At 44.8% G+C, this 27,816-nt stretch overlaps 1 protein-coding gene across 9 annotated transcripts in view; it reads right to left on the reverse strand.

The window, feature by feature from the left end:
* EEF2K (eukaryotic elongation factor 2 kinase) overlaps positions 1 to 27,816 on the reverse strand; it is a 220,552-nt gene that overhangs the window by 10,016 nt on the left and 182,720 nt on the right. For all 9 annotated transcript variants that reach the window (XM_085629051.1, XM_085629048.1, XM_085629049.1 and 6 more), the window contains 3 exons: positions 19,292 to 19,426; positions 18,305 to 18,493; positions 2,380 to 2,504 (listed from right to left, as the gene is read on the reverse strand). In XM_085629051.1, coding sequence (XP_085485177.1) covers positions 2,380 to 2,504; positions 18,305 to 18,493; positions 19,292 to 19,426 — 449 coding nt within the window. The remainder of the gene's footprint in view (positions 1 to 2,379; positions 2,505 to 18,304; positions 18,494 to 19,291; positions 19,427 to 27,816) is intronic.

The following is a 27,816-nucleotide window of genomic DNA, read 5'->3' on the forward strand; positions in this document are numbered from 1 at the left end:
ACAAAAAACGTGCTAGTAGTTCCCAGTGATCGCACGAACAAGAACAGGACTAAGTGCGTGTATACAGAAGGAAACAACAAACTACTGCAGTCAAATACAAGAGACTGGATAAATTGGTCAAAGATGATTCACAGCTATGTACACTGAGTACAAAAGAACCTAGATTATTTACTACAGTGTGGATAACGATTTGACCTTAGTACTTGCTTTCAAGGTCATCACCAGGACAGATAACAATGTTATTACTTGGTGGACCAAGCTCTTGAGAAAAGCCCAAAAAGGCTGGTTCTATTCCAGCACAGTAGGAGACTTAGATTAGAGATAAGTACTCCTGGCGGTTGGTGGGCAATGTTGGGAAGTGTTCAAAAGGGTTCAGAATGCTATATGTAGCTTCTTGCGGCTCAATGCACGGCCACAAAGGCAGGGAAATGCGCCTTCCAGAGCAGTGTCATATGCCCAATAGGGGCAGCAGTACAACTATCATCAACCGCCTTTATGCTGGAAAATGAATTCTGTATCAATTACATGTTTAGGGAGCTCCACACAACCAAAACTGATACAATTATAAAAGTAGAGTCCACCTAATATACGAAGTACTAAAAAATTAATCTATACCACTAACGATGTGACATTTTTCAGATGTGAACAGTGCCTTTCTCATACCATCCTGGGATTCTTTTTTAACTGCAGCTCTGGTTGTCGCCAGGCCCTGGGTACTTGGTCTAACTCAATGTCAGTCAGGCTCCGGTCCCTTTCACTGAGACCCACGTATGTTTCTCTCCAGCATCACTCTATACAACAACTCAAATATCAATGGCCTTTCTAACTGGATCTTTGCTGAGGACCTTTTGCCTTGAAGATCTAGCCGATGCCAACTACCACCCTCAAACCAAGACATCTGAGGCACCAGAAATTAAACTAATAGTGGGAAAGACTTACAATAGGTTTAGCCTCCTAAATTCTCTGCAAAATCAGGAAGGTCTGAGGAGAAAGCCACATTCTCAAGGATAACACATTTTTACTGTATCCATATGTTTCATGAATGTTGCTCTGCTGCCTTAGATCTGATGGAGTTCCGACAGCTGCCACAGGAAATGGGGGACGGGTTCTAGCTCCCTACCTCTGTGTCCTCTATTAGTTGTTTCCTTATTTTTAGCATTTCCTCTGCACCATTGTTCAACTGTTTCTCTTTCACCAATTTCCATCCCAATCTTTTATTACTTAACTCTTCTACTGCTTATTGTCTCTCTATCTGTTTTACATTTTCCAGTGCTCTTTGTTCCTTCAGTCCCCTTTGCCTTTGTATTATTCTTGTTTTTCATTATTCCTCTTCTACTTTTTAATTAAAAAAATGCATGTTCATTGGCAAGACACATGGTACGATAGCACAGATAACTTGCCAAATTCAAACAAAAGAGACAAAAGAAAACACAGGCAATGACTGCACACTGCTTTTAATGTCTGTTCACCCTATACAAGCACGTCTCATACTAAGATTGTAGATTAGCCGCCGAAGAGGATCAACATATCTGGAGGCAATACCTGTGTGAGTCAAGGTTATACTCTGTATTGTGTGCAGTACTTGCCTAAAACAAATGTACCTGTGAACCAGGGATGCAACCTGTATCATTTATGGATGTACCCAACCACAGCCTCACACTCATTGCACTCACAGAACTCCAAGGACAAAGTGATATTACAGCGGTGTATCCTACTCCTTCAACACAACTACCATCCCAATCAACAAGAGAACATGCTGGATGGTCCTTTTTGCACAATTATACACAAGACAGAAATCGGGTCTTAAGGTTGCCAAAGTAATGCTCCTAAACAGTACCACCCACAACATGCATGATGCTCACTGATGCCACACAAAATATTAGTATGCAGCACCCTCATGTGAACAACACACCTCAGCTTCTTAGCCATAAATCACATTCCTCACACACACTTAATCACAATTATAGCAGAAGACATCAAAGACTCCCCTTGCACTCTCATCTGTAGAGCACAGCACCAAAGATATATAATTTGGCCACCTAACAACACAACCCGGTGGGCAACACGCAACCATTCACCCAGAAGAAGCCACATAAATCTTATGGCCTAATACATCATACTAAAACAATAGGAACCGATACAAAACCAGCTGGAACTACCATCAAGCATGATAAAGAATAAAGAAATCAGAGTCAAAGATACCCGACTACCTTAACTCCAGTGAATGTGAAAGCCTAGAAACATTCCAAAGTATGACTTATAGCAGAACTGCAGTATGAAATACACAGAATGCGCATTATCTGTCTGAACCAAGGATATAACCAGTGACAAATGCAATACTTGTCTGAACCAAGGTTACAACCTTATTATATACAGTACCTGTCTGCGCCAAGGTAATACCCTGTGTCATAGGCTCGCGCTACATGAATCATGGAGGGCCGGTCCCCTGCTTCGGCAGCCATCAGTAGATAATTGAACCCTTTGATGCCATTTTCTTTAGTGTCCTGTGTAAACAGAAGTGGAAATATCAGTGAGATTTGATTCTTCTTAAATACGACACAGATACAGAGACATGGCCAGGGCTATGTTTCAGTCTAGTCTAATGATCCGTTTTTATTTCAGGGACAGCAACCCTGTTCTTATATATCGATGCAATATTTATCGACTGCTCCATCTTCCCTCCATTGAGACTAGTGTCTGTTATCTCTACATGACAGGCTGTATGTTTTAAGGGGATGAAGATAGAAGGAAAACAACATGCAGTGTTATCTGGCCATGGATTCGCCATGTCTTGTGAGTGGCTATAAAGGGAAACCTATTGCAGGTCCAAGCCTTCTTGGTGGATGAAAACTAATAACTGAGAGCTAATGCCAGTAAGTGCTGAAATAAAAAACTTTAGAAGTGGTAAGTGACAATTCAATTGGCTGAGGCCCAAACTGCTACAAAAAAGAAGTGACAATCAGTTTTAGCAAAAAACACTTTACCTAAAAATTTTTTTTGCACTCAAGCAAAGTCAAAGGTGGCCTTATGGAGTGCCAAGAGTCTAGGGACGTTCAGTTGAATGGTTATGAGGGATTCAATAGTTGCAGTTCAGAAGTTAAACGATGAGTACTTGAGGACCAGTTGCACTAATTTGGCGACAAGAATCATAATAATACAACATACCACCCTAGTCTTGTGGGACTGGATAAAATCCAAAAAGGGAGATATAATTGCCATAAACTATAATCATAACGCCACTGCCAGCACTTCACAGCCAGGAATGTGGTAGCTGTATTCCTCATGTATTCCCCAAGTGCCTAGCCCCCACAAACTCCCAAAACCAAGATAAAAAGTCTGGGTGTCTGACTAGACAATTCCTTCAAGTTTGACACCAAGCAATGAAGGTGACAGGGGCCTGCTTTGGCACACTTAAGCTATTTCGAAAGGTCCTCCTTCTCCTGCCAATGGCTGCAAAAAGAATTCAGATTCAGGCTCTGGTCCTATCGTACTTGTACTATGGCAACTCCCTCTACTTAGGGGCTCCCATAGCAACGTTAAGGAAGCTCCAAGTTGCCCAGAACTGTGCCACCGGGTTGCTGCTCGGGACCCCAAAATCCCTGTCAGCCAAGTCAGACCTAAAACTCTACACTGGCTGTCTATTCCTGAAAGAATAAAATTCAAGGCTCTCTGCATTGCTCATAAGACTATGTGGGGAACGGGTCCGGCTATCAACAGATCCGTCATTACCCTCTATCGCCCAAAGAAGGGCCTGCGATCGGCTAACCTCAATCTTGCAGTCATCTCCAAAATCAGGAGAACACGAGCTGGCGGAAGATCCTTTTCCTATAACGTGGCAAAACTTTGGAAAACGCTACCCTCACACCTTCGAGCTGAATCCCGTTTACTTCCGTTTCGCAATCTTCTAAAAACCTGGTTATTCCAAAAATCGGCCATATAATTCCATCCGTCTCTCTTTCAGTCGCTAGCGCAGGGATGCCCGAGGGTAGCTACGCGATCTACAAATGCTGAATAATAATAATAATAACTGTGGGATTTAAATTTGGGGTGTCCAACTCTGGGGAATCGACACCCAGGCTTTCAGAGCCTAGCTCTTTGATGACCAGCATAGTAAAAAACATGGAGCACCTACATTTGACTTGCAGATTGGCAAATTTACTGGAAGAAACGCAGGCTTGAAAATAGCATAAAGGACAAGAGCGGCAAGGCTTTTCCACACCAAACAGACATTTCATCCCAACACAAGGCTGAGGGCCAAAGTCTCAAATATAGACAAGGGAGCGCTGTATGCAAGATACAACCAATAGAAAATGGAAAGGGTGCCTTACACTCTATTAACTAGGTAGCACACACTTGTGTTACGTGCAGGGGAATTTGTTCATGTTGAATTACTTACTTTTAATTTGTTTCCACTTATCACAACTCTAACGAGGATATGAATTTGTTTTTAAACAAATTCCTTTGTTTGATGGGTTTAATAATGCTGTCAAACACCTTGGAAACCATGGTTGATAAAAAGACATACACTTTTGGTTTAAAAATAAAATATGGACACACAATTATTACACCCAGTCATGTACACACGCGCACATACACACACATCAATGATAATGTGGGATTATTTGCAATGCTTTTTGAAAACTAGTCATTTAAAGCATGATTTTCAAATCAAGATCCGTCTCTCAAGTCAAGAAAAATTCAGGAACACACCACAAATTTGTTTTACTTTTACTGAATCTGCCATCATTGGTTGGCTTATTATAGTCTACTAATTGACTTATATGTCGATAATGACAAAGGCTTGTAGGGGCAAAGTTCAGTGGAGTCTGGCCCAATGGCATTGTAGTCAGGACAGGGCAGTTTTTAGATTTTACATGGGTCCAGGCTTCTTTTACCTGACAGTACTACTCTGATGATTCTGTATCGATGATTGCATTTGACCCTACCCCAAAGCGGGACAGAGCTGGGTGGGGTCACTCATGCTTATGGGGATTACAGGTAAGTGGTGCTTACAAGCAATCACCAGAGAAAGGGCTTTTATAGCTCTTTTCCTGGAACATAATGCAGAGAAAAGTTAATGCTCCCAAGTCTTGGGCCTGGCTTAACTAAATTTCAACTCACTAGGCCATAACCTGGTTGCCTACCCGTTTGCAGTCTGAAGATCTTCAGAGAAAGATCTTCAGCGAAAGGAAAGAACTGATACTTGAACGGTAGCCAAGCTGCATTTCGTCTGTTCAATTACACACAAGTGTAAGTTCAAATATAAAGGACTTCTAGAGTAATTCAGATATTTGCTTCTGTAGAATTGTTCTTATGTTTTAAACACATTTCTGATGTTCTTGGCATTCTCAAAAAATTTAAAACACACTCCTGGGAATCAGAAAATCTCTATTTCCAGGAGTAACTACACATATAAATATTTCTACATTTGAAAATGTGGGAAGCCATATTTATTAATGGATAATGTAAAGGATCAGCATATTTCCACTGCTTCTTTTCCGCAAGGGCCACAAGGGAAGGAAACCATTACTTACCCTGTGAGCATTTTTTCGTGGCATGCGGTGCTGTAGTTTCACATGCTTTGCATACTCATGCTATCTAGTGTTGGGCTCGCATGTGTACAATGTGTTTTTCTTCTGATAAGTCTTTCGAGTCATGAGTATAGTGACTCTCCCCATGACTGATAATGCGCAGGGGCATTGCTTCATTGTTAAATTGTTTTCCCGCAAAGCGGGTGAGGATGGAGAATGAGCACAGAAGTGAAAGAAGATGACCAAGCAAGTAAATGAAGTAAGAAAATTAGAGTAGAGTATCTGCAACAACCAAAGACTTCCAGTGAGGAGGGTGGGTGCATGTGAATCTACATGACTACATACCATGAAGAGATGCTTACAGGTTGACTAACATTTTGAATTTGAAGCTTGTGTAGCTGTAGACACACACGCTGTAACTGACTGTAAAGCAGTTCTTCCCTAAGAGGTGGTCAGCCAGAGGATGGTGCAGAATATTGGAAAACACTACGTAGTACAGCCTGGCTCACTTGAGTTTGTTGGCATGCTAGCCCATCCACACAGTAGTGTTTGGTGAACTTGTGTGGGGTGGACCAGGTAGCTGCCTTACAGATGTCAGCTATTAGGTTATTACCCAGAAAGGCCATAGATGTTGCGTTGCCTTCTTGCATGTAGAATGCGGCCTAGGCGGAGCAGGGAGATGTCTTTTGGCTTTGGAAACAAGTGTGAATACGCTTGACTAGCCACCCTCTTTTGAAATAGCAATGCTTTTGAGTGGTTTAGTGTAGGTGACAAATTGTTGTTGTTTCTTTCGAAATTATTGTAGGAAGCTGGCTCTTTATACAGTGGACTAAAGTGAGCTACACTGTGTAAAGAGTCCAAGCAAATCCCCAACTGGTTTACAGAGGCACAAATGACAACCCAAACTCTCTCTTATATGGTAGTGTGGGAGAGCAGTTAGGCATATCAGAGGGTTGTGTAAAGCATGTATTGCACACACAAAGGCAATAAGTGAAACACAAACATTCCAAGAAATCCAATGCCAATGTATAAAATTAGCACGTAATATTATATGAATTTAGTTATCAAGATCGGAATCAGGCAAGTACTTTTCGAGTGATGAATTTTTATGTAATTCAAAAGTTAACTGTAGAAAAGTAGCTATTTTTGACATTCTCACCCCCACTTTTTGGCTGGTAACCGATGTGATTTCGACTGGAAGTGCACTGAGTTCCTGCTAACCAGGCATTCCCTGCCAAAGCTCTTTCCCAAAACTGTACAATTGTGTCCCCCAATTGGCAAAACCTATAGCCCCCTCTGTAAGTCCCTAGTAAATGGTACCCCTTGTACCTAGGGCCTGAGGTACTAAAGGGCAGTAGCACAAATTGTGACATCCAAAGGAACCCCTCACTAAGCACATGCAGAGCTGCTATCTCAAGCTGCGTATCTCGGTTCAGACAAAAGTGAAACCATGGCATGTCACACATCCCTGTGTGCATGTCCCCTAACACTGCACGTAATCTGTAAGTCACCCCTTCAGCAGGCCTGACAGACCTAAGGCAGGGTGCTGAATATTGCATGTGAGGCACACCTGCATGAGCAGATATGCCCCTATGCTAGTCAGTCCTATTACTGTCAGTACAAGTGGCCAGGGGGGACATTTTAAAACATGTGCTGGACACTGGTGAAAACGAGTTCCCCAGCTACATGATGCCTTCACTGAAAATAGGGATGTTTGGTATCAAACATCTGGTATTGATAAATCCACACTGATGCCAGTGTTGGATTTACCAATACATGCACCGAGATGGCACCTTGGAGGGGCCCCTGAAAACCTACCAGTCTCTGGTGCCTTTGCTGACTGGGTTATGCCAACCTGCCACCCGAGATGCTGTTCTGACCTCCTAGGGTGAGAGCCTAGAACAAAAGCCTGTCCGGGAAGAGGATGTAACACCCCCTGCCACAGGATGACCTGCTGATTAGCCTTCCTTGTATGGCAAGCCTCAAAGGGCTGTCACCTTTAAAATGCAAATCTGGCTCCTCTCACAGGAGAGGAAGCCGACCCCTTTTGTCCAGGACCCCCTTGGCACCTGGAAAGGTGGGGAAATTAGCTAGTGTGCCCTACAGAAGTATATTGAGTCATACTCCGTTTTTTTGGCTGACCTTGGCTCATTCGTAAAGAAAAAATTAATGCCTTTTCACATAGACGGCAGATGCCCCGAGAGACTAGAGAACTTCTCCTACTTGGGCATTCTTTTTGATGACAAAATAAATTGGTCTCCAATGGTTAGAAATAGAATGAACCAGATGTTCAGCAGTATAGCGGCCATATGGAAGTTCGCCCTAAACTTGCGAGATAAACCAATTATTGAAATGTTAGACGTTTATTCTGTAAAAACATTATCTATAGCTACCTATGGTGCCGTAGTCTGGGATATAGCACGGGTAGACTCCCTCCAAGTCACAGAGGACACATTTCTTAAAAGACTGTTGGCTATACCAAGCTCCTGCCCATACATTTTAGTCCATAAGGAGCTGGGTTTCTCGTTTATCTCTGATACTATATAACTAGCCCCGCTGATGGCGTCGCTTTTGATCTGGAAAAGGGAAACTGTCCTCCTTAACCAAACAGTGATAAAGGATATTTTATCCCTTAATAGAGCTTCATCAATTCCCTGGTTAGCTTATGTAAAAAAAACCTTTAGCAAACTGGTTCTTGGGTTTTGTATGACACTCCCTCTTATTGTACATCATTTTCCAAATCCAGACTAAAGGAAGTTTTTATTGCTAAACAGTCTCAGGGTAGACTCCAAGAAAACCGGACTAAAATCTCAGTAATGTCTTATTATGCATTACCTCCAGTGGCAACTGGACATCTTTCCTATTTGTCTTTTGTAACCAATAAAAGACATTGTTTTGTTTTGGTGAGATTTAGACTGAACTTCATTCTGCTAATGGTTGGATACCCCGCACATTCCTATTCGGTATCACATTTGTCTCTCTGTCCCTGTGATGGTCTCTCCAAGCAATCGATTTCGCATTTGTTATTTTTTTGCACATTTTATAAGGCAGAGAGGGCTAAATTCATTAGCCCTCTACTGAAAAAACTCAGTCTACGTCCACACAACCAGGCACTGGAAGCAATACAAGGTTTGGAATCCCCCTATGTATGTTACACGCGGGCGTCCTATTTATTAGCTGTTTTACGGATTAGAAAGGTGAATATCCTGTTATAAGGGCTAGCCTCTAAAACCACTTATGTACTGAGTCTGGAAAATGTTTATATGTATTTAAAGCTTTAGTACTATGAACGTTTTCGCTGGGTGTTCTTTTTATCTGTTTTAACAATTTTATTTAGATACTAAATATAATCCTGTCTGCTAACAAGTTGTCATTTTGTCTACTTTGATACTACTCACCTTTTATGAATTTGAATTGGTATAATGTGATCCTGAATAATGAGTTGTTTGGATGTTTTTATCGCTTGTTTTTAAAGCATGTTTTTTTTCTATGTACTTTTTATGCATCACTTTTAAATGCGAAATAAAGATCTTGATTGATTGATAGAGCTAGTTAGGTAGGCGTGCCACCCCAGGCTAGTACCACCCCTAAGATGGGCTACTGTGAGGTGGAAATGAGTTTTCAGAAGTACTCATCTTTTTGATGGCATACTTAGGAACTCTGGAACAGGGTGATGCTCACTTTCTGCAGGAAGGGATCATATAGGGGGTGTAGTGACCCCAAGGGTCAGTTGCCCATTGGCTCCTCCCAACACTTCCCTAACACACCTACATTTAGTATTTAGGGAGGTCCTGGCACCAGAGAAGCAGATCCTCATGATCTAAGAAGACTAAGGACACGAAGAGCCGCAAAAGTAGAGACGAGAGAAGAAGTAACTGACCTGGTACCACCCTTGCCGGCCTGTCTGCAACCCTCGTCGAAAACTGCACCAACGTCACTCGTTCTGCAGCTGTTGACTCCAGAAACCTGGCAGGACTACCTGCCTTCGAAAAAGACTCAAGTCCTACCGTGAACAGCGGACCATTTCTGAAAAAACTCCAAAAGGGAAGACTCTGAGGCTTCCGCAACCACCAAAACCCAACACCTTAAGTCACCACTGCATCCGTCGCCTTCAGTCTGAGTTGAAGTGCACCACCGATGTCAACAAGGTCCCACAGCTCTCCAGTCCATTGTGGTTTCACCCCTCCTGAGCTCCCTGGCGTCACCTGCAGCCTCTGCACGCAGGCCTCCTCAACCGTGACTGATTCAGTAGGGAAAAACACACCTCTTAAGGACACCCGTCGTCCTGGGCATTGGAGGAGAGGACCAAGGGTGTGCCCCCATCCTCGAACATCGCAAGGCCTGAGCCCTCTCGCTGGTTCAGCCTAAATGGCCTCCTGGCCAGAGCCTGCAACTTTTCCCGCAGTGCCTGATCTCAATTGAAAGTGAATGGGCTTCCGACGGTGTTTTGCACCCTGCACCCAGACGCCCTCATGCCGCTGGTGGTGTACTGCAGATGCTGCCTTGGACGTTGCCCACCATGCACATTAACTCCTGGTGATTGGTCTTGTAAGTCGCTTTACTATACCTGTTTTTAAAGTGAAAAGAATTTATATTTAAAATCGGACATATCTGAACAATTTTTCTCTAACGCCTAAATGTATATAAAGATACTTGCTATTTTTATAAATTGGTGTGGATCTCCTTCTTAAGTCATGCTGTCATTTATTAATCATTCTGCGTATTTGCAAATATCTGGCACTTTTCTGTGTTAAGCCTAACGCTGCTCGACCACACTACCCTCTAATAGAGCACTCTTGGATTGCATAGCATGACCCTATCCAATCATATGGGAGCCTCTGGGCTCTTTACACAATATTTTAACTTATTGATATATCACATAAAGAGCCAGTTTCCTAAAGCTACCCTCTGGGTGCATGTATTAATGAATCCATCACCGGAATAAGTTCGGGTTTATTAATACGAGGTGTTTGATACCAAACACCATAGGTTTCAGTGAAGCCAATACGTAGCTGGGTAACTCGGTTTGACCAGTGCCCAGTACATACCTTAAGATGGCTTCCCAACTCACTTGCAATATTTAGTAATAAACCAGACAGCACAGGGGCATAGCTGCTCATACAGATATGTCCTCACATAAAATATAATGCACCCTGCCTTTGGGATCAAAGGCCTGCTGTAAGGGAGACTTGCATATATAAGATGCAGTGACTTTGGCATGACACACAGGGGTGTGTCATATCATGGTTTTACTCATGGTTTGCACAATGTCACACAGCCTGCAATGGCAGTCTGTGTGGAATTTGTATGTGGGTCCCTTAGGGTGGCATAAGATATGCTGCAGCCCTTAGGGACCCTCTTTAGTATTCCTGCCCTAGGTACCAGAGGAACCATTTACTAGGGACTTACAGGGGCACTAAAGTCCTTTGCCAATTGTAGAACAGTCATCACTTTGTTTTAAGGAATGAGCACTGGCACTGAGGTCTGGTTAGCAGGCTTCAGTGCACTGTAAGAGCTGAAAATCAGTATTGAGTAGCTACAAAGGGGACTACAATGGAGGGGAAGGGGGTGGGGGGTGTGACTGTAACAGAAGCCCAGTTTCCTAAAATGATTTTGTCCCATCAATGTAGTACATGAGGGCCCTTTTAATATCTTGTGTGTGGGAAGAACACCGAGAGCTCAACTGTCTGGTTGAGGTGGAAAGCAGAGACTACCTTGAGCAGAAACGTTGGGTTAGTTCTCAGAACTACTCTGTCAGTGTAAACCAGGAAAAAAAGGCTCTTCCAGTGTGAGAGCTTGGCGCTCGCTCATACGCCTGAGGGAGGTGATTGCGAATAAAATGCAACTTTCCAAGATAAAAATTGGAGCAGGCAAGACTGAAGGGGCTCAAAAGGTGATGTCCCATGAGCCTAGTGAGGACTAGACTGAGATTACAGACAGTGGCCAGGGGTGACCTGGGGGCAGGGAGGAGGAAATAGCCCACTTAAGTTCTGTAACGGCTTTAATGACAGGGACTCTGAATAGTAAAGAGTGCTTCCTGTTTTGTAGATATGCTGTGACTGCTGCCAAATGTAAATGAATGGATGTGTAAGACAGGCCTGAGCAGTGTAATGAAGCAGGTACTAAACAATATCTTGCACTGTTAGATTTTGAGGATCAATGTGCTTAGGTAGGCATTAGTGAACAAACCTCTTCCATTTTGCTGCATAGCAGGCTCGAGTAGTGGCACAGTGAACCTCTTTGAGGACTGACATACATTTTGGAGGTAAATTGAGGTAACCAAACTCTAGGCCCCCGGGAGCCAAATTGCAAGGTTGAGCTGTTTGGGGATGGAGTGCCTGACTGCCCGGGTGGTGAGTGAGAAGGGTCAGCCAGATGGGAAGCTTCTCGTGATGGACTGCAGACAACTCGAGAAGGGCTGTGAACCACCATTGTCTGGCTCATGTGGGAGCCTCGTTATGAGGTTGAGGGAAGCTTGCCATAGCCTGAGGACCACATACAGAAGTAAGGGGCAAGGCAGAAAAGCAAAGCAAATATCCCGGACGAGTTTATCCATAGTGCACCACCTACGGACTGTGGGTGCGGAAACAAGGAGGTGAACTTGGGCATTTGGCTTTGCACCAGTTACAAAGAGATCTACATCAGGGAACTCCCCAGCAGTGGAAGTGCGAGGGCAGGACTTGGGGATGAAGTTCCTTCTTGTGGACTGGTTGCTGCATTCTGCTAAGCTAGTCTCCAGCGTTGTTGTCCAATCCAGAAAGGTACTCTGCTAGCAGATATATTCTGTGATGGATCGCCCAAAGCCAAATTCTCTGCACTACTGCCAAGAGCTGGGGAGAATGCGTGCCTCCTTGTCTACGAAGGTAGTACATGATAGTTATGTTGTCTGTTTTGAGCAGCATCTTGTGATGTACATGGCAGAAGAAAGTCTTGAGAGCTAATTGGACTGCAGTCACTTCTAGGTAATTGACGTGGATGCTCTCCTGAAGAGGATTCCACAAGCCTGAACGGTCATATTGTGCAAGTGTACGCACCAGCCTGTGAAAGAGGCGTCCGTGTTGATGATCACTTGCGGAACCAGGTCTAGAAAGAGCCTGCCCTACAACAGGTTGTTGCTGCGCCACTATTGGAGAAAGTGATGGGTGGTGGCCAAAATCAACACTAGATCTTCCCAGCAACCCTCTCCTTCCGATTATTGTGCTCCAAGGCATTCCTGAAGTGGATGCCTATACAATCGAGCATGGGGAATGATGGCGATGCAGGAAGCCATCATGTTGAGGAGGCGTATTACAGTCCTGTTAGGAGGCATTTGGCTGAAAAAGAGGCAGCAGAAGATGGAAGGCTTGAACCAGTGCGGGGCTGGGATAATCCTGTAATGGAATTGAGAATTGACCCTAAGAAGGACTGTATTTGAAGGGGTTGGAGGTTGGACTTGGCCACATTGATAGTGACACCTAGACCATGTAAAAGATCTAAGGTGATCTGGGTATGGGTTAAGCACAGCTGTCTGCTTGCGCTCTTTATCATTCCAATCATTGAGGTAAGGAAAGAAGTTGACACCGCTCCTTCAGTAACAAGCGGCTACCACTGCAAAGCATTTTGTAAAAACCATGTGGGTCGTAGTTACCCCAAAGGGTAGAACTTTGAACTTGAAGTGCTGACAACTTACCACAAATCTGAAGTGGTAATGGTGCAAAGGGTAGATCGGAAAATGGAAATAGGCGTCCTTCAGGTCGAGGACCGTCATGAAGAGGAATGACATCATGGAGTGTGACCATGTGGAAGTGCTCCAACAAGATATACTTGTTGAGACCTGAGAGACCACACTCTCTTTGGGATGAGAAAGTACAGGTGTACACCCGTTTGCTGTGCTGGCCTGATTGTAAAAGCTCTACGGCCCCTTTCAGTAGGAGCGCATGTACTTTCTCTTGTAGGAGGTGCTGATGTTCTGTGTTGAGGGAGTGTTTGCGGGGGATGTTAAGTGGTGTAGCAGAGTTTTCCAGGCATGAAAACCTACTATAAAATGCAAATGACCCATTGATCTGAGGTGATGGTTTGCCATCATGTGAGGAGCCCTTTCAGTCGTCTCCCAACAGGTGTGGTGTGTTCAGGGGGAAAGAAGAGAAAGTCACTGTGTGGTGGGCGTGGCTCCCTTTGCTGCACCCCCTCTGCCCCTGCCTCTGGAATTGTTCCCTCTATAAACACACCTGGAGTGACCTTGGGAGGGTTGCTGAAGCTGCTGTTGCCTCTGATAGGAGATGGAAGCCTCTGGAGAGCTGGCTGTGGTTCCACTCCAAACTGGGAGCTATGAAAGGACCCATGTGTTAACGGGGATTAAAAAGCCCTCATTGCCATAGCTGTGTCTGTGTCCAACTTGATTTTCTCCAGCATCTAATCAACCTGAGGCCCAAACAGGTGTTCTCCATTTATAGTTACATGCTGCTGGACTTACGGCTTAATGCTGGAGACAAGGAGCTAGGCCTGAAAGCAAATAAGGATGCTCAAATTAATACCTTTTTTGAGCAGGGTCAAGACTGATTTGCATATGGCTGGGTCTAAACTGGAATGGTGTGGTGTGCAAAAAAAATGATGGATTTAACCCAGATCTGTGACTGGGGGTGAATGTTTGATTGGCCTAGCATTCCTCGGAGCCTGCTGAAGAAGCAGCAGAGGACAGTCAACTGGACTTCAAAGCCTGTTTCAGCTTCAAAGCAGATCTCTACCCAGAGTGTGTTAGGGATATATACAGCCCATCAGCACTGGTACAAATGAACCCAATGGCGTCAAGAGATCTGGCGTGCTGAAGAAGGTTGGCTTTTGGGTGGCTGTCTCAGCGCCAGGATGGTGCCTGAGTCTACTCTAAAGCCTTATGACGGTGCCGGCCATGGCTGGGAGGCAGTGGTGGGCATGAAGGCTGCTGAATGGGTTGTGGGTTCTACGCCTGACCCCCAGAGGGGCGGTTGCCGAACTGTTATCGAGATGGAACTGTACTCATGGTCAATGGCTTCTGGTGGTGGCTCTGCGGTGCTACTGGTCTTTGGCCTGGAGACTGAAGAAAAGCTCAGAAATGGCCTGAAAGAAGCTGGGTGGTCGGCAGAAGAGGCAACATCTGCCTCCCTTTCGACGTCCTCGCCGAAGATGTGCTGGGGTGGAGAGTGGGTATCCTTCTCCTGTCACTGCACCATCTTGCTTAGAGCAAATCAAGTGTTGTTGTGGTTTTATGAGAGTTTGTTTGGACAGGAACATGAGACAGGCAAGGCAGGAAGTCTTATTGTACTCCGGCAACAGGCAGAGGTTACAGACTGGATAGTGATCTGCCCTGGAGTAATTTTAGTGGCACTGTGGACAGTACTGAAAGGGAGTCCTTTGCATCATGGTCTGTGCATTCTCAAGGATGAAGGCAGATGAAAAGGGCACAGGAGTGGTGAGCTCCCGAGCGGGGCATCAACAAGATCCCAGAATCTGAACCAATGGAACCACGACAGAGACACTACAAAAACACCATTGTCTCGTGCTAACGGGAGCGGAAGAACTGAAAGGCCCTGACGATGAGCACCATGAGGCGTCAACTCTGAGGTTTAGCAATGCATGCCTGAACCCAACAGTGGAAGAAAACAATCTAACAATGAAGCCGATGCCCATGCGTATTACCAGTCATAGGAGGAGTCACTATACCTCATGACTCAAAAGAGTTCTTCGAAGAAAAACAAGTTGTGCACGTCTGAGCCAAACACTAGATGGCAGGAGTATGCAGACCATGTGTATCTAGAGCTACACATGCCACAAATACATTTTTCACTGTGTAGAAACCCCTCCTCTTACACCCCAAGCAATTCTGTGAGTGTTACCTCCATTTCCCCTCCTCAAAACCTTTTACAAGTCCTAGAGAAGAAATTTTGTCAGAGTGGAAACAAACTGCATCCCTACAAATGTGGAAGATTGTAGGTGTTTCCCACCTTTCACAGGTGTCCAAACCCTGTTATCGCCCACAATCTCCTTCCATTCGGTGAGGTAGACGAAATTCAACATACTGGTGTAACTGTAAGTGGGAGTCCCCATTGCGTACAGATAGCTTTTAGGCCCAAATTAAATATATAACAAATATGTCATAAGCATAGGGTGAAAATACAAGATTATGGGAAAACGACTTAAACTGTGAGATACTACAAATTATCAAGTGTTTCCTGCATTCTGTTTATTGTCTAAATAACACTATGATTATATGGTGAAATCTAAGCCACATAAGGGAATTTGATGTTTGAGTAAAAATCATGCGTATGGTTTGCAGAATGCCGATTAGAGGTTTTATGTGATTGTAAGTTACAATTTCATTCTAACGGAGTAACAATCTTATTCTATTTAGCTGGATGACTTTATATATTCTTATTATTTTTTCTTGTACGAGATATTTCATGCCTGTTGTAAGAAAAACATCATATTACTGTGAAGACAGATTCATGACTAATATATTATCATTTCATCAAGAGTTAATGTAACAATTCCACTAAAAGTATATCTTGCAAGTATTATTATAACAGTTTTAAAAAGTTAACCTGGGTTTTTTTAAAATTGTTTTAGAAAGAAAACCACTGGTACCTTTCAGATGGTGTCTACAATATATTTTGCTTTTATCATAACTTTAGGCCTGTCGGTGTATTAAAGACAGGACAAAATTATAGTGATTTGTTCAAATGCTTTAGAGAGCTTTCAAAACCCATGTACAAATGATAATGTAAAATCATTCATTTAGGACAAATATTCGGATCCACCATTAAGAATCTTGTGTTGGACGACGCTTTTCCGGTGTCTACATCCTCGGATCATAGTCAATTTTGTCCCGTCACTAATTGCCCGCAGTGGAGATGACAATGGCGTCTGCTCTTCTTGCTGAGACGCTGGCTGACCCTGGACTCGCAGTGTCTGCGCGCCCATGTGCCCCGGAGCTGATTGCCGCATTGGAGGAACAGCGGGATAGTGCGGACCGATGCTTGGTACAGAGGGACCCGACCTGTGGGGATGTATTGGCCGCCCTTGTGGCGTTAAAAGTGGCAATGCAGAGTACTTGCCGGGCGCTGACCCGGAGAATCGATGAGGCACTGGTTGCAACGGGACGTTCCCGGCTGGAGGATCCCCCGCCGCCCCTGGTTTCTCCTGGAGGTGAAACAATGTCGCAGAGTGGGGGGCTGGTGGTGCGGAGTCCTCCTGGCTACAATGTAACGCGTCAACCCATCGACACGGATACAGTTGCAGGGACACCCTTCACTTTGAACGTTGTGACTCTGCCTACGAACTATCTGCTGAGACCTAGCCTTTCGCTTCCCTTGCCAGATGTTACCCTGAAAGCACCTATCGCTCGAGCCTCTGTGGCATGTTACTGCTGCGTTTGGGACCCTGTGGTGCGATACGTCTTCATTGTCCCCTTTCCTCGAGAGCGGCCATCTTGTCTCTTTGTCCTGGCGGAAGGTGACTTGCAGCAATGGACGGGCCTGAATCATATCTGCCGGTCCGGACAGGGGTGATGGCATGCCGGTTGTCGCTTTGGTTGGATCGGCATACGGGGCCCTGGACTGATACACGTTTTGTAATTTTGGATGAGTAGTCTTTAATGACCAGTTTTTGTTACATGTCGCTGCGATTTCGCCTCCTGTTTCCTTCTTCTGCCGGGGGGAGGACTTGTGAAGTGCTGAAGTGCTGGGTGTTATTGAATCGGGACCACCGGGTTTACGTGGGTCTTTTGATACTGTTCTGTACATGGCGCAGGATGTATGAGCGGCGCGGGAGCCCGGGAGTTCGGCAGTGTGGTGGGCTCCTCCCCGCTTTATGGTCTTTTTTCCTTTCTTCCTTCCTTAATTCTATATTTCGGGTTCCTATGGGGCGACAGACACGTAGCTAGGGGGGGGTAGGCCATAGCCTCGGCATGCGTGTAGGGTGGGGGGTCTTCTTCGATACGTTTTTTTGTTACTATGGGCCTTCTTTTTCTTTCTTCTGTCCTTTTCCTACGTCTTTTTCTAGGGTCAGTGGGGGGGAATGGTGTTAGGAGGGTAGCGGCTGGGAGGCACATTTCGCTGCGTATCTATATCCTGGTATTATAGTTTCGTGCCGCCATTTTAGATATGTTCACTGTTAGTTGACTCTCCTGTTGGATGTTACCCATTTATTGTATGTTCGTCTGTTCTGTGCACTGATCCGTTCTAGCTCTGTATCTCCTTAACTTTAAAACTTTTTAAAATTAACCTTACTGTCTCCTGCCACTTAGTGCACGTGGATTTTGCAACATAGGTCGTATGCTTTTAGGTGCTGCCGTGCCACCGAGTGGACGCGTACTTTGCTATCAAGCATCAGAAGTGTCGAGGCCGGCCGGATGGTTGTAGGCCCGTATTTGTCTTGTACACAGTGCTAAATAAAGGTTTAAAAAAAAAAAAAAAAAAAAAAGAATCTTGTGTTTTTTTAAATTAGTTAAAATGCACAACTTGATTTTAGATAGAGGGCATATTTGAGTACACATAACAAAATATATTGCTAATGCAGGACAAACTCAAAAGTGGATCGGCTCTTAATTTTTGCATAATATAGGACTATTAACTCTTGTTGAAGAAAATATAGTTTTGGATTAAACTGCAACCTTAAGACACATCTTTTTTTAATGTACTTAAGGTAAGACTGCACCGCATTTGTTGATAATGTTTTTGAAAAGTAGAGTCGACTATGGCTTTCCCTATCTGCTCCATCAGCCTGGAGGAAGGCGCTAGCATTTTCTCTGCAGCATGCTTTACCGGCACTGTGACTTCAGTCAGAATGTGATGTGGCAGCTGTGAGTACATGAGTCCTAGTCCAACTATCGCCTCCAGCTCTCCACAGTGGGCAGCATGCTCCAAGTGAAAAATAGCTGATGTCTGGTCCCATTCTCCATCCTTTTCACAGAAGCGTCCTGCCTCATGGTAACGAACCATGGCGAGGTGAACCTGCAAGTCAGTTCCAACTGTTAAAGGATGCAATATTGAACAACAGCAAAAACAAAGTTTAGCAAAAAGAAGCAGACACTTTCCATATATCGAATGCCTGACACACACCATCCAGAAACCATGCAGTTTTTAACCAATAATATCCTTAAATGTATAGATAGGCCTGCGGGCAGAGTTACAAAAGTGCCATTTAAAAAGCTGAAATATATTCACATTTGGCAACTTCATGAGTATATTTCCAACATTTGGTGTGTATTCTCAAAAGTTTCAAAGAGTAGTCCTGGGTAGCATGACCATACGTTTACAAGAAGCACTCTCGTGTGTATCCATTCATTCACACATAAATGAACACCTGTAGATTTCTGCATTCGCAAATATGATGCTTTCCGCTTGTAAATTCTTTTTGTTTTGCCAAGGGGATAATAATATTGGCTGTGAGGAAACCACTCCCGTACACCTTTGCCAATTTTTGAGGCACTATTATCCCATTCGAAATCTGAAAAGGGACTTAATATTACCTTTGACTGCAAGACATCTACAACCATTTTCAGAGTTGAAAAAACCTGCGTAAAGTTTGTGAATGCAGAAATTCCACCATTATTAGAAGAATGTTGCTTGTGAGTTTCAGCTTCCCAGATTCCGTGAATCAGGGAAAAGATGCTGGTCTCATAAATGCATATCATTTTGCATCTAATTTTCACTTAGACGCATAAGCACTTTTGAGAATTGGTCCACTTAGTGATTAGAAAAGGAAGGAATGAATACACGAATGAACAAATTGCAATTTGCTGCCATTACCTTCCCAAGAATGGATTTGCCAATTTTCTTTTCGAGTTCTAAGCCGTTGAGCCTCTGCACCTCCACTGCAACACACGAAGGACGGTGGATGTGAACCCGTGAATCATGATAGTGATTCCATTTTTCCACAGAGATCTACCAGGGGCAGGAGAGAAACAATTTATTTTTAAATAAAAGCCACTAGAGTGTGAACACATTTTTAACAGTTAAATACGGATGCAGCCAACAGGGACTTGAAGGTTTGTACACTTAAAACTGAGAGACCTGTGCTTGCAGTTCTGTTCATGCGCTTATTGGGTGTGTTTAACTAAACGGATCACAATCATCCAATAAAAGTGTTTAATCATTAGTGAATAACAGCGAACTGAAACTGGGGCCCTCACAAGCAAACATAGACGCATCTGCTTGCCCTTTACATGTCAACAACTGAAAAACAATACTGAAGATTAATTTCAATGTTTAGAAATATTTCTCACTCGGTTCATGTCTCCATTATCCATCCTTTAAAATGTAGTCGGTTTTGGTTTGTTTTTTTAAACATATTTTGGTGTGTCTTATGGGTAAAATAGTTTTTTTAAAATACAGTATGCCACAATGTTTGTGCCTCAGCAACACTGTGAGGTACATTGCAATGCATTTTTAATACAACAGAAATCTTTCACACATCAATGTTTAAGGATGCAGGCAATTGTGATTTTATACTTTTAATTTAAAATATGATAATGTTCAGTGTACTGATATTGCCCTATCATGCCAAATTCCGAAACACTACCTGGGAAGTTTTTCCCATGTTTGCTTGCTATGCATTAATATTTTCTGGCCATCCTCCAAAATAAAAATCCAGAGAGGCAATAAGGAAAATGCTACTTACCAGTATACATCTGTTCTTGGCATGTAGAGCTGGAGATCCACACACTTAGCATAGATCGCCATCTGGTGTTGGGCCCGGATGTTTGCACTTGTTTTTGTCCTGGAAAAGTCTTAGGAAGTCACGGCACAGGTGACTCCTCCTTTGGACTATAGTGTGCATGGGCATCAGCTCCATCCTCAGATTGTTTTTCACCAGCAGGGAAATGATGGAGTTTTGTAAGAGACATAAAGATGCCCATGTATGCTGTATCGAAATAAGATAGTACTGGAACAGATAAAGATGGGCGTGTGTGGATCTGCAGCTCTACATGCCAAGAACTGATTCATACTGGTAAGTAGCATTTTCTGTTTGAGGCATATGAGCTGCATTTCACACGCTTAGCATAGATTGTATAGCAGTACCCATCCCTAGCGGCGACCACCAGTACCTGTTGCAGTAGTTTGAAATAGTGTTTTGAGTACAGCCTGGCCCACACTAGCTTGTTGTTTTGTTTGCACATCCACAGACTAGTGTTTTGTGAATGTGTGCGGTGTAGACCATGTAGCTGCTTTGCAGATGTCATCTAAGGGAATGTTCCCTAAAAATGCCATTGAAGCCCCTATCTATCATGTAGAGTGGGATTTAGGAGGAACAGATAAAGTACGTTTTGCTTTGTGATAGCAAATTTGTATGCATTTAACAATCCATCTAGCTATCCCAGACTTTGATATGGGGTTGCCTTTGTGTGGTGGTGAGAATGACACAAAAAGTTGTTTGGTCTTATGAAAAGGTTGTGTCCTTTCAATGTAATAAAGCAATGCTCTTTTGACATCTAGGGTATGAAGAGCTCTTTCTGCGACTGTGTGTGACTGCGAGAAGAACACTGGCAACTCTACAGACTGATTGAGGTGGAAAGGAGAAATGACTTTAAGGAGGAATTTTGGATTGGTTCTGAGAACCACCTTATTGTGATGGATTTGTAGGAAAGGTTCCTGAATAGTTAGCGCTTGCAGTTCACTAACTCTTCTAAGAGAAGTGATAGCTACTAGGAAAGCAACTTTCCATGTTAGAAACTGGAGCTCACATTTATGTAGAGGTTCAAAGGGAGGACCCATTAGTCTTGTGAGATCGATGTTTAAATTCCACACAGGTGAGGGTGGCACCCTGGGGGGAATTATCCTTTTGAGGCCTTCCATAAAGGCCTTGATGGCAGGCACTCTGAAAAGTGATAGGTGTTGTCTATTTTGTAAATAGGCTGCGATGGCAGCGAGGTGCAGCCTAATAGATGTGTAGGCTAAGTTGCACCTTTGGAGATGTAGTAGGTAACCTATGATGTGTTGGATAGACACGTCTAGGGGATTGATGTTGTTGGTATGACAGTATATTACAAAACTCTTCCACTTGGCTGCATAGCAGGCTCTAGTCGTGGGACGTCTAGCTTCTTTAATGACGTTCATGCATTCAGGAGGAAGGTTAAGGTAACCGAATTCTAAGACCTCAGGAGCCAGATCGCAAGGTTGAGCTGAGCTGGGTCCGGGTGTCTGATCTCTCCACGGTTCTGGGTTAGGAGGCGTGGGGAGAGGTGTAGTTTTTGGTGCGGAACTACAGACAGTTCCAGTAATGTGGTGTACCACGGTTGTCTGGCCCAAGTTGGAGCAACTAGGATGAGAGTCAGTGCATGTTGCTGTAGTTTGCGCACCACCATTGGAATGAGTGGGAGAGGTGGAAAGGCGTACGCAAAATCTGCCTGACCAATTCATCCATATCGCATTGCCTTTGGACAATGGGTGTGGATACCTGGCGGCGAAGCTTGGGCATTTGGCGTTTTCGTGCGTGGCGAAAAGGTCCATCTCTGGTTGCCCCCACATTTGAAAGAATGGCTGAAGAACTTGTGGATGAAGTTCCCACTCGTGAATCTGTTGCGTTTGATGGCTTAACAGATCGGCTATGGTGTTTTGGACTCCTGGGACATGTTGAGCTAGGAGAAAGATGTTCTGGGGTATAGCCCATCTCCATATGCTCTGTGCCAGTTGAGAGAGCTGCAGAGAGTGTGTCCCGCCTTGTTTCTGTATGTAGTACATGGCTGTCATGTTGTCTGTGCGGACTAAGCCAGTTTTGCCTGATATTTGTTTTTGGAAAGCCTTTAGGCTAGGAATATGGCTAGTAGCTCCAGGTGGTTGATGTGGAGTAATTATTGTTGAGGAGTCCACCTGCCTTGCATGGTGTGATGTAATGGGTGCGCCCCTCAGCCAGAGAGCGATGTGTCCGCTGTCATGACTATCTGTGGAACTGGCTCTAGGAACAGTCGCCCTTTGGTAAGGTTCTTGGTGTTCCACCATTGCAGAGATCGATGAGCGCGACTGTCTACCAACACCAGATCTGTTAGCTGACCTTGAGCCTGGTTCCATTGGTGTGCTAGGCACTCTTGGAGAGGACGCATCTGAAGTCTTGCAGGAGGTACTATAAGTATGCAAGAGGCCATCATCCCTATTAGCTGCATGAACACTTGTGCTGGTAGAGAGTGTTGAGGCTGAAATTTGGTTATGAGAGCTTGCATGCTTGCTATCCTGGCTGGGTTGGGATAGGATGATGCTTTTGAGATGTCTATTGTGGCACCGAGGTATTGTTGTATGTGGGACGGTTGTAGAGGAGACTTTGCGTAGTTTACTGTGAACCCCAAGTTTTGGAGTAGTTGGATAGTGGTGTGAGTGTGATGTACACACTGACTGTATGAGCTGGCTTTTATGAGCCAGTCGTCCAGATATGGGAAGACATGAATGTGTTGTCTTCTTAAGTGGGCTGCCACTACCGCTAGGCACTTGGTGAATACCCGTGGTGCTGTTGTGACTCCGAAAGGGAGTACTTTGAATTGATAGTGTTGGCCTGCCACTACATATCTTAGATATTTCCAGTAAGCTGCGTGAATGGGAATATGGAAATAGGCGTCCTTGAGATCTAGAGCAGCAAGCAAGTCGCCTTGTGAAAGAAGAGGAAGGACCTGCTGTAGTGTAACCATGTGAAAATGGTCTGATTGTATGTACAGGTTTAGAGGTCTGAGATCTAGAATAAGCCTGAGAGAGCCGTCCTTCTTTGGTATGAGAAAATACAGGGAGCAAACTCCTGTTTTTTGTTGGTGCAGGGGAACTGGTTCTATTGCACCCTTTAGTAGGAGAGAGATCACCTCCTGCTTTAGCAGAGATAAGTGTTCTGACGACACTGGGCATTGTTTGGGTGGTATGTGTAGGGGGTTGAAGTAAGTTCCAGACAGTAACCTGTTTGAACTATTTGTCGAACCCACCTGTCTGTAGTGATGTTGGTCCAGACAGGCAGGAACTGTTGTAGTCTTCCCCCGACCGCAGTGGAATGGTCTGGGGGAAGTGGAGGGAAGTCATTGGGTAGGGGTGGAGGCAGAGCGGGTGTTGTTGGTCTTGCCTCTGCCTTTGTTATTGTTGCCTCTGTAGCCTCCTCTCTGGTAACCTCTGGAAAATGTAGACTGGGCGGGAGCCTTGTAAGGTGAGTAGCCTCTGGGGGTGCCCTTGTAAGGTGAGCGACAAAAGGAACGTCTGGGAGCTTGCAACTGCAAGGCTCCCATTGATTTAGCTGTGTCCGTATCCTTTTTCATTTTTTCAAGGGCTGAATCTACATTTGGGCCAAATAGGTGCTCCTGATCAAATGGCTGGTTGAGGATGGAACTCTGAACTTCAGGTTTAAAACCCAAGATGCGTAGCCAGGCATGCCTACGCAAAAGGACACTTGTGTTTACAGCTCTGGAGGCAGTGTCTGCCACATCAAGAGCGCAACAGATGGAGGTGTTGGTGATGAACTTACCCTCCTGTATGAGCTCATTGGCCCTGTTTTTGTTTTTTATCTGGGAGGTGCTGCATTATGGACTCTAGTTCATCATGATGTGCCCTATCATACCTGGCTAACAGCACCTGAGTGTTGGCGATGCGCCATATGTTAGCCGCCTGTGAGGCTGTTCTTTTGCCAGAGGCGTCCAAGAGTTTAGACTCCTTGTCGGGTGGTGCAGCGACACCTGATGTCTGAGAATTGGCCCTTTTTCGAGCATTGGAAACTACCAGGGAGTCTAAGGGTACTGGGCCTTTAATGTAAGCTGGGTCAGCAGGGGTAGCTTAATATTTTTTCTCGATCCTGGGGTTAATAACTCGAGCCCTAACAGGATCTTTAAAGACTTCAGGTGCATGCTTAATAACCCCTTTAAGCATAGGTAGTATTGAGGTGGACCTTTGAGTGGTGTTAAATGTATCCATTAGGAAATCCTGTTCTATGGGGTCTGTATGCAAGTCAATCCCGTGATAATGGGGAGCTCTGTGGACGAGCTGATTAAAGCCCATGGTGTCTTCTGGAGGGGAAGGCCTGGAGGGGTAGATGTCATCCTGTGGAACATTAGGGACATCTGGCATGTTATAATCATCCCAGGGGTCTGGGGAAGAAGGTGGACTAGGATCCCCTAGTGGCACATCGTCCGGACCCTCCCCTTTGTCATCCAAGGTGTCATATCGTCTACTGGTGTAGGAGATCGGTGTGGTGGGGGAGGTGGAGGAGGAGGTGGTGGAGGAGGAGTTGGAGAAGGGACTCTTAGAGGAGATGTGGCAAATTCCCTCTTTTTAGGTGGTGCAGCCGGTGCAGGAGCATCTAGTGGTCTTTTCCTAGAACTAAGAGTTAATTGACCAGTTTTAGGATCCCTTATTAGAATCTTTTGAGCAGGGTCTGGTGTGAACAGCTCTTCTGCTGGAGGTTGGTCTTTCGGTGCCGAGCGTTTCGGTTCCGTAGGCTTTTTCGACACCGACTCTGTAGTGGTTCTGTGTTGTTTTGGTTTGGAACTGTGCGTTTTTACAGTCTCTGTGGCCTGTGAAACTTGTTGTTTTTTCGGTTCCGAGGGTTTCCGTGGCTCCGAATCCGAACCCTTTGGGAGGGGTTTTTTGTTCGGCTCTGAATGTCTTTTCGGTGTCGACGAGTCGGTGCTTGTGGGTTTTGGTGCCGTGTGCTTGGATGTGGAAGCAGCTGTCGGCACGGAGGAGGAGGGCGGTTTATTTTTCGGTGCCGGTGATTGTGTTTCAGTACCAACGGCAGGCTGACTCGAGCCCGAGCTGCCTGAGGGCTTAGTAGGCTTCTTTGCCGGGCCCGAGGGCGGGGCATGGGAAGCAGTCTCTCGGTGTGCACCTGGGCCCGAAGTCGAAGGTGTGACTGAAGCCTTTTTCGATCGTGTAGGGAGGGGGTCGACGTTCTTACTTATGACCCGCTGCGCCGGAGTGATCTCTTCGACGTCGGAGTCATCGGCTTCTGAGGCACTGACGAGGCCTTCTTCGACCCGTTCTCGCTCCAGCACGTCAACGCCCTCTTGGAAGATGATGTCGGGGATTGATGTCGACGAGCGAGCCATGGTTCTTCAACCGCATCGGTCCCGAATGATCTTCTTAGAGAGGAAAGAGGCACAAGCTGGACAGTCTCTGGCCTCATGCTCTGGTGAAAGGCAGAGGTTGCGCACCTCTCACAGATCGGTGTGGGTAAACTTCAACCCACATTGAGGACACTTCTTGAACGGCATCCTTTCCATGAGCCAGAAGCCAAGGCCCAAGTAGGCCCGAAGGCCTTTGTCGACGATCGGAATCGAGGACTTCGATTTGGAGAGATACACGACGATTAGGGTTCGCGATCGAGACAATGCCGCCGAAAGGGTGAAGGATTGCGCGTCGAAAGTGGAATCGGTAACGGTTCCGAACTGGAGTGCGACAAACACAGCCGAGCCTGATGGCGGAAAAAAACAATCTGAGGATGGAGCCGATGCCCATGCGCACTATAGTCCAAAGGAGGAGTCACCTATCCCGTGACTTCCAAAGACTTTTCCAGGACAAAAACAAGTGCAAACATCCGGGCCGAACACCAGATGGCGATCTATGCTAAGTGTGTGATCTGCAGCTCATATGCCTCGAACAGTGTGTTTATGGCTAGAACTCATGGCGCTTGTGGTAGCCCTGTACCAAAAGTTTGTAAAAATAAAAAAACTATAATAAAAGACGACATTTTGTTTAAATTATAATTGTGTTTTGTTCTCGTAGGACCAGTTCTATGGGGCTTGTATACCATGAAAAATAATGACATTATGAGGTTTATTACTTAGGATTATCATGCTCTGACATTTCTTTTGTCCGATTTACTTAAGAGACATTTTTGCACCTTATCTAGGTCAGGCAGCTCTTAAGCGGAAACCAACTTCGAAATGTTCACGTACCCACAAGTGAAATGGAACCTCTCAAGAAGTTCCTAGTGAAATAGAGTGTATTCGGGTCCTACTGAAGGCACAGCACTGAATGTATAAGGCAGGCCTTTGAAACCGCTTCTGAGTTTCAAAAATCTATCTAGTGTTGGGCTTGGACATGTGCAAATTGTTTTTGTTCGAAGAAGTATTTTCGAGTCATGAGGTGTGGTGACTCAACCCACTGTAAGCAGTGCGCATGGGCATTGGCGAAGATGTAGATGGAGCATAGCAATACCGAAAAGATGACCATGCGAAGTAAGGAAAAAAGAATGAGAGTATCTGCAATGAACCTCTGGCGGCCGGAGAGGAGGGCGAGCACATGTAAATCTACAGCACTACATGCCGCAAACAGATGCCTACAGAGTAATCAACATTTTGCATGTGTGGCATGTGTAGATGTAGTTACACATGCTGTGCACAGACTGTAAAGCAGTCTTCCCCAAAAGCGGTGGCTCAGTCTGAGGATGTTGCAGAAGATTGAAATAGTGTACGTAAGAGATTATGGCCAAGTCTTGCTTGTTGACTAGCCAGGACATCACGCAATAATGTTTCTTAGAAGTGTGAGGAGCAAACCTAGTAGCTGCTTTACAGATGTCAGCTAGTGGTACGTTTTTTTAAAAAGTCATAGAAGCCCTTTCCTTACGCGTGGAATGGGGTCTGGGAGGGACAGGTAGGGATCTTCTAGCTTTAGCATAGCAAGTGTGGATACACTTGATGAACCAACGAACAATACCTGCTTTGGATATAGCACAGTCTTTATGTGGTTTAGAGTAGGACACAAGAGTTGTTGTATCTACGAAAAGATTTTGTTCTATCCACATAATACATTAACGCTCTTCTGACATCCACGGTATGCAAGGTGCGTTCCACTACAGACTCTGGATGTGGGAAAAAAACTGGCAACTCAATTGTTTGATTGAGATGAAAACTGAAATCACCTTAGGAGAAATATGGGGATGCTTCTAAGGACCATCCTATCTGGCTGCACTTAGAAGAAAGGCTCTTCTAAGGTGAGAGTGTGTACCTCATTGGCTCATCTGAGGGAAGTGGTAGCTACAAGGAAGACCACCTTCCATGAAAGAAACTGAGGCGGGCAAGAGTAAAGGGGCTCAAAAAGAGGCCCCATGAGCCAAATTAGGACGATGTTATGATTCCACATCAGAGCAGGAGGTGTCTAGGACGATACAACCCACTTAAGACCTTCCCTGAAGGCCTTGATGACCGGTATTCTGAAAAGCAAAGAATGCTGTCTATTCTGTAGGTATGTAGCCACAGCAGCCAATTATAACCGAATGGAGGTGTAGGCAAGGCCTGACTGTTGAAGGTGAAGGACGAAATAGACAATAGCTCATACCGATGGGGTGTGAGTATTGACATTTTTGGGAAGGCAATAAT

The sequence above is a fragment of the Triturus cristatus genome, chromosome 10 (assembly GCF_964204655.1).
Source record: "Triturus cristatus chromosome 10, aTriCri1.1, whole genome shotgun sequence".
NCBI classification, from domain to species: Eukaryota; Metazoa; Chordata; class Amphibia; order Caudata; family Salamandridae; genus Triturus; species Triturus cristatus.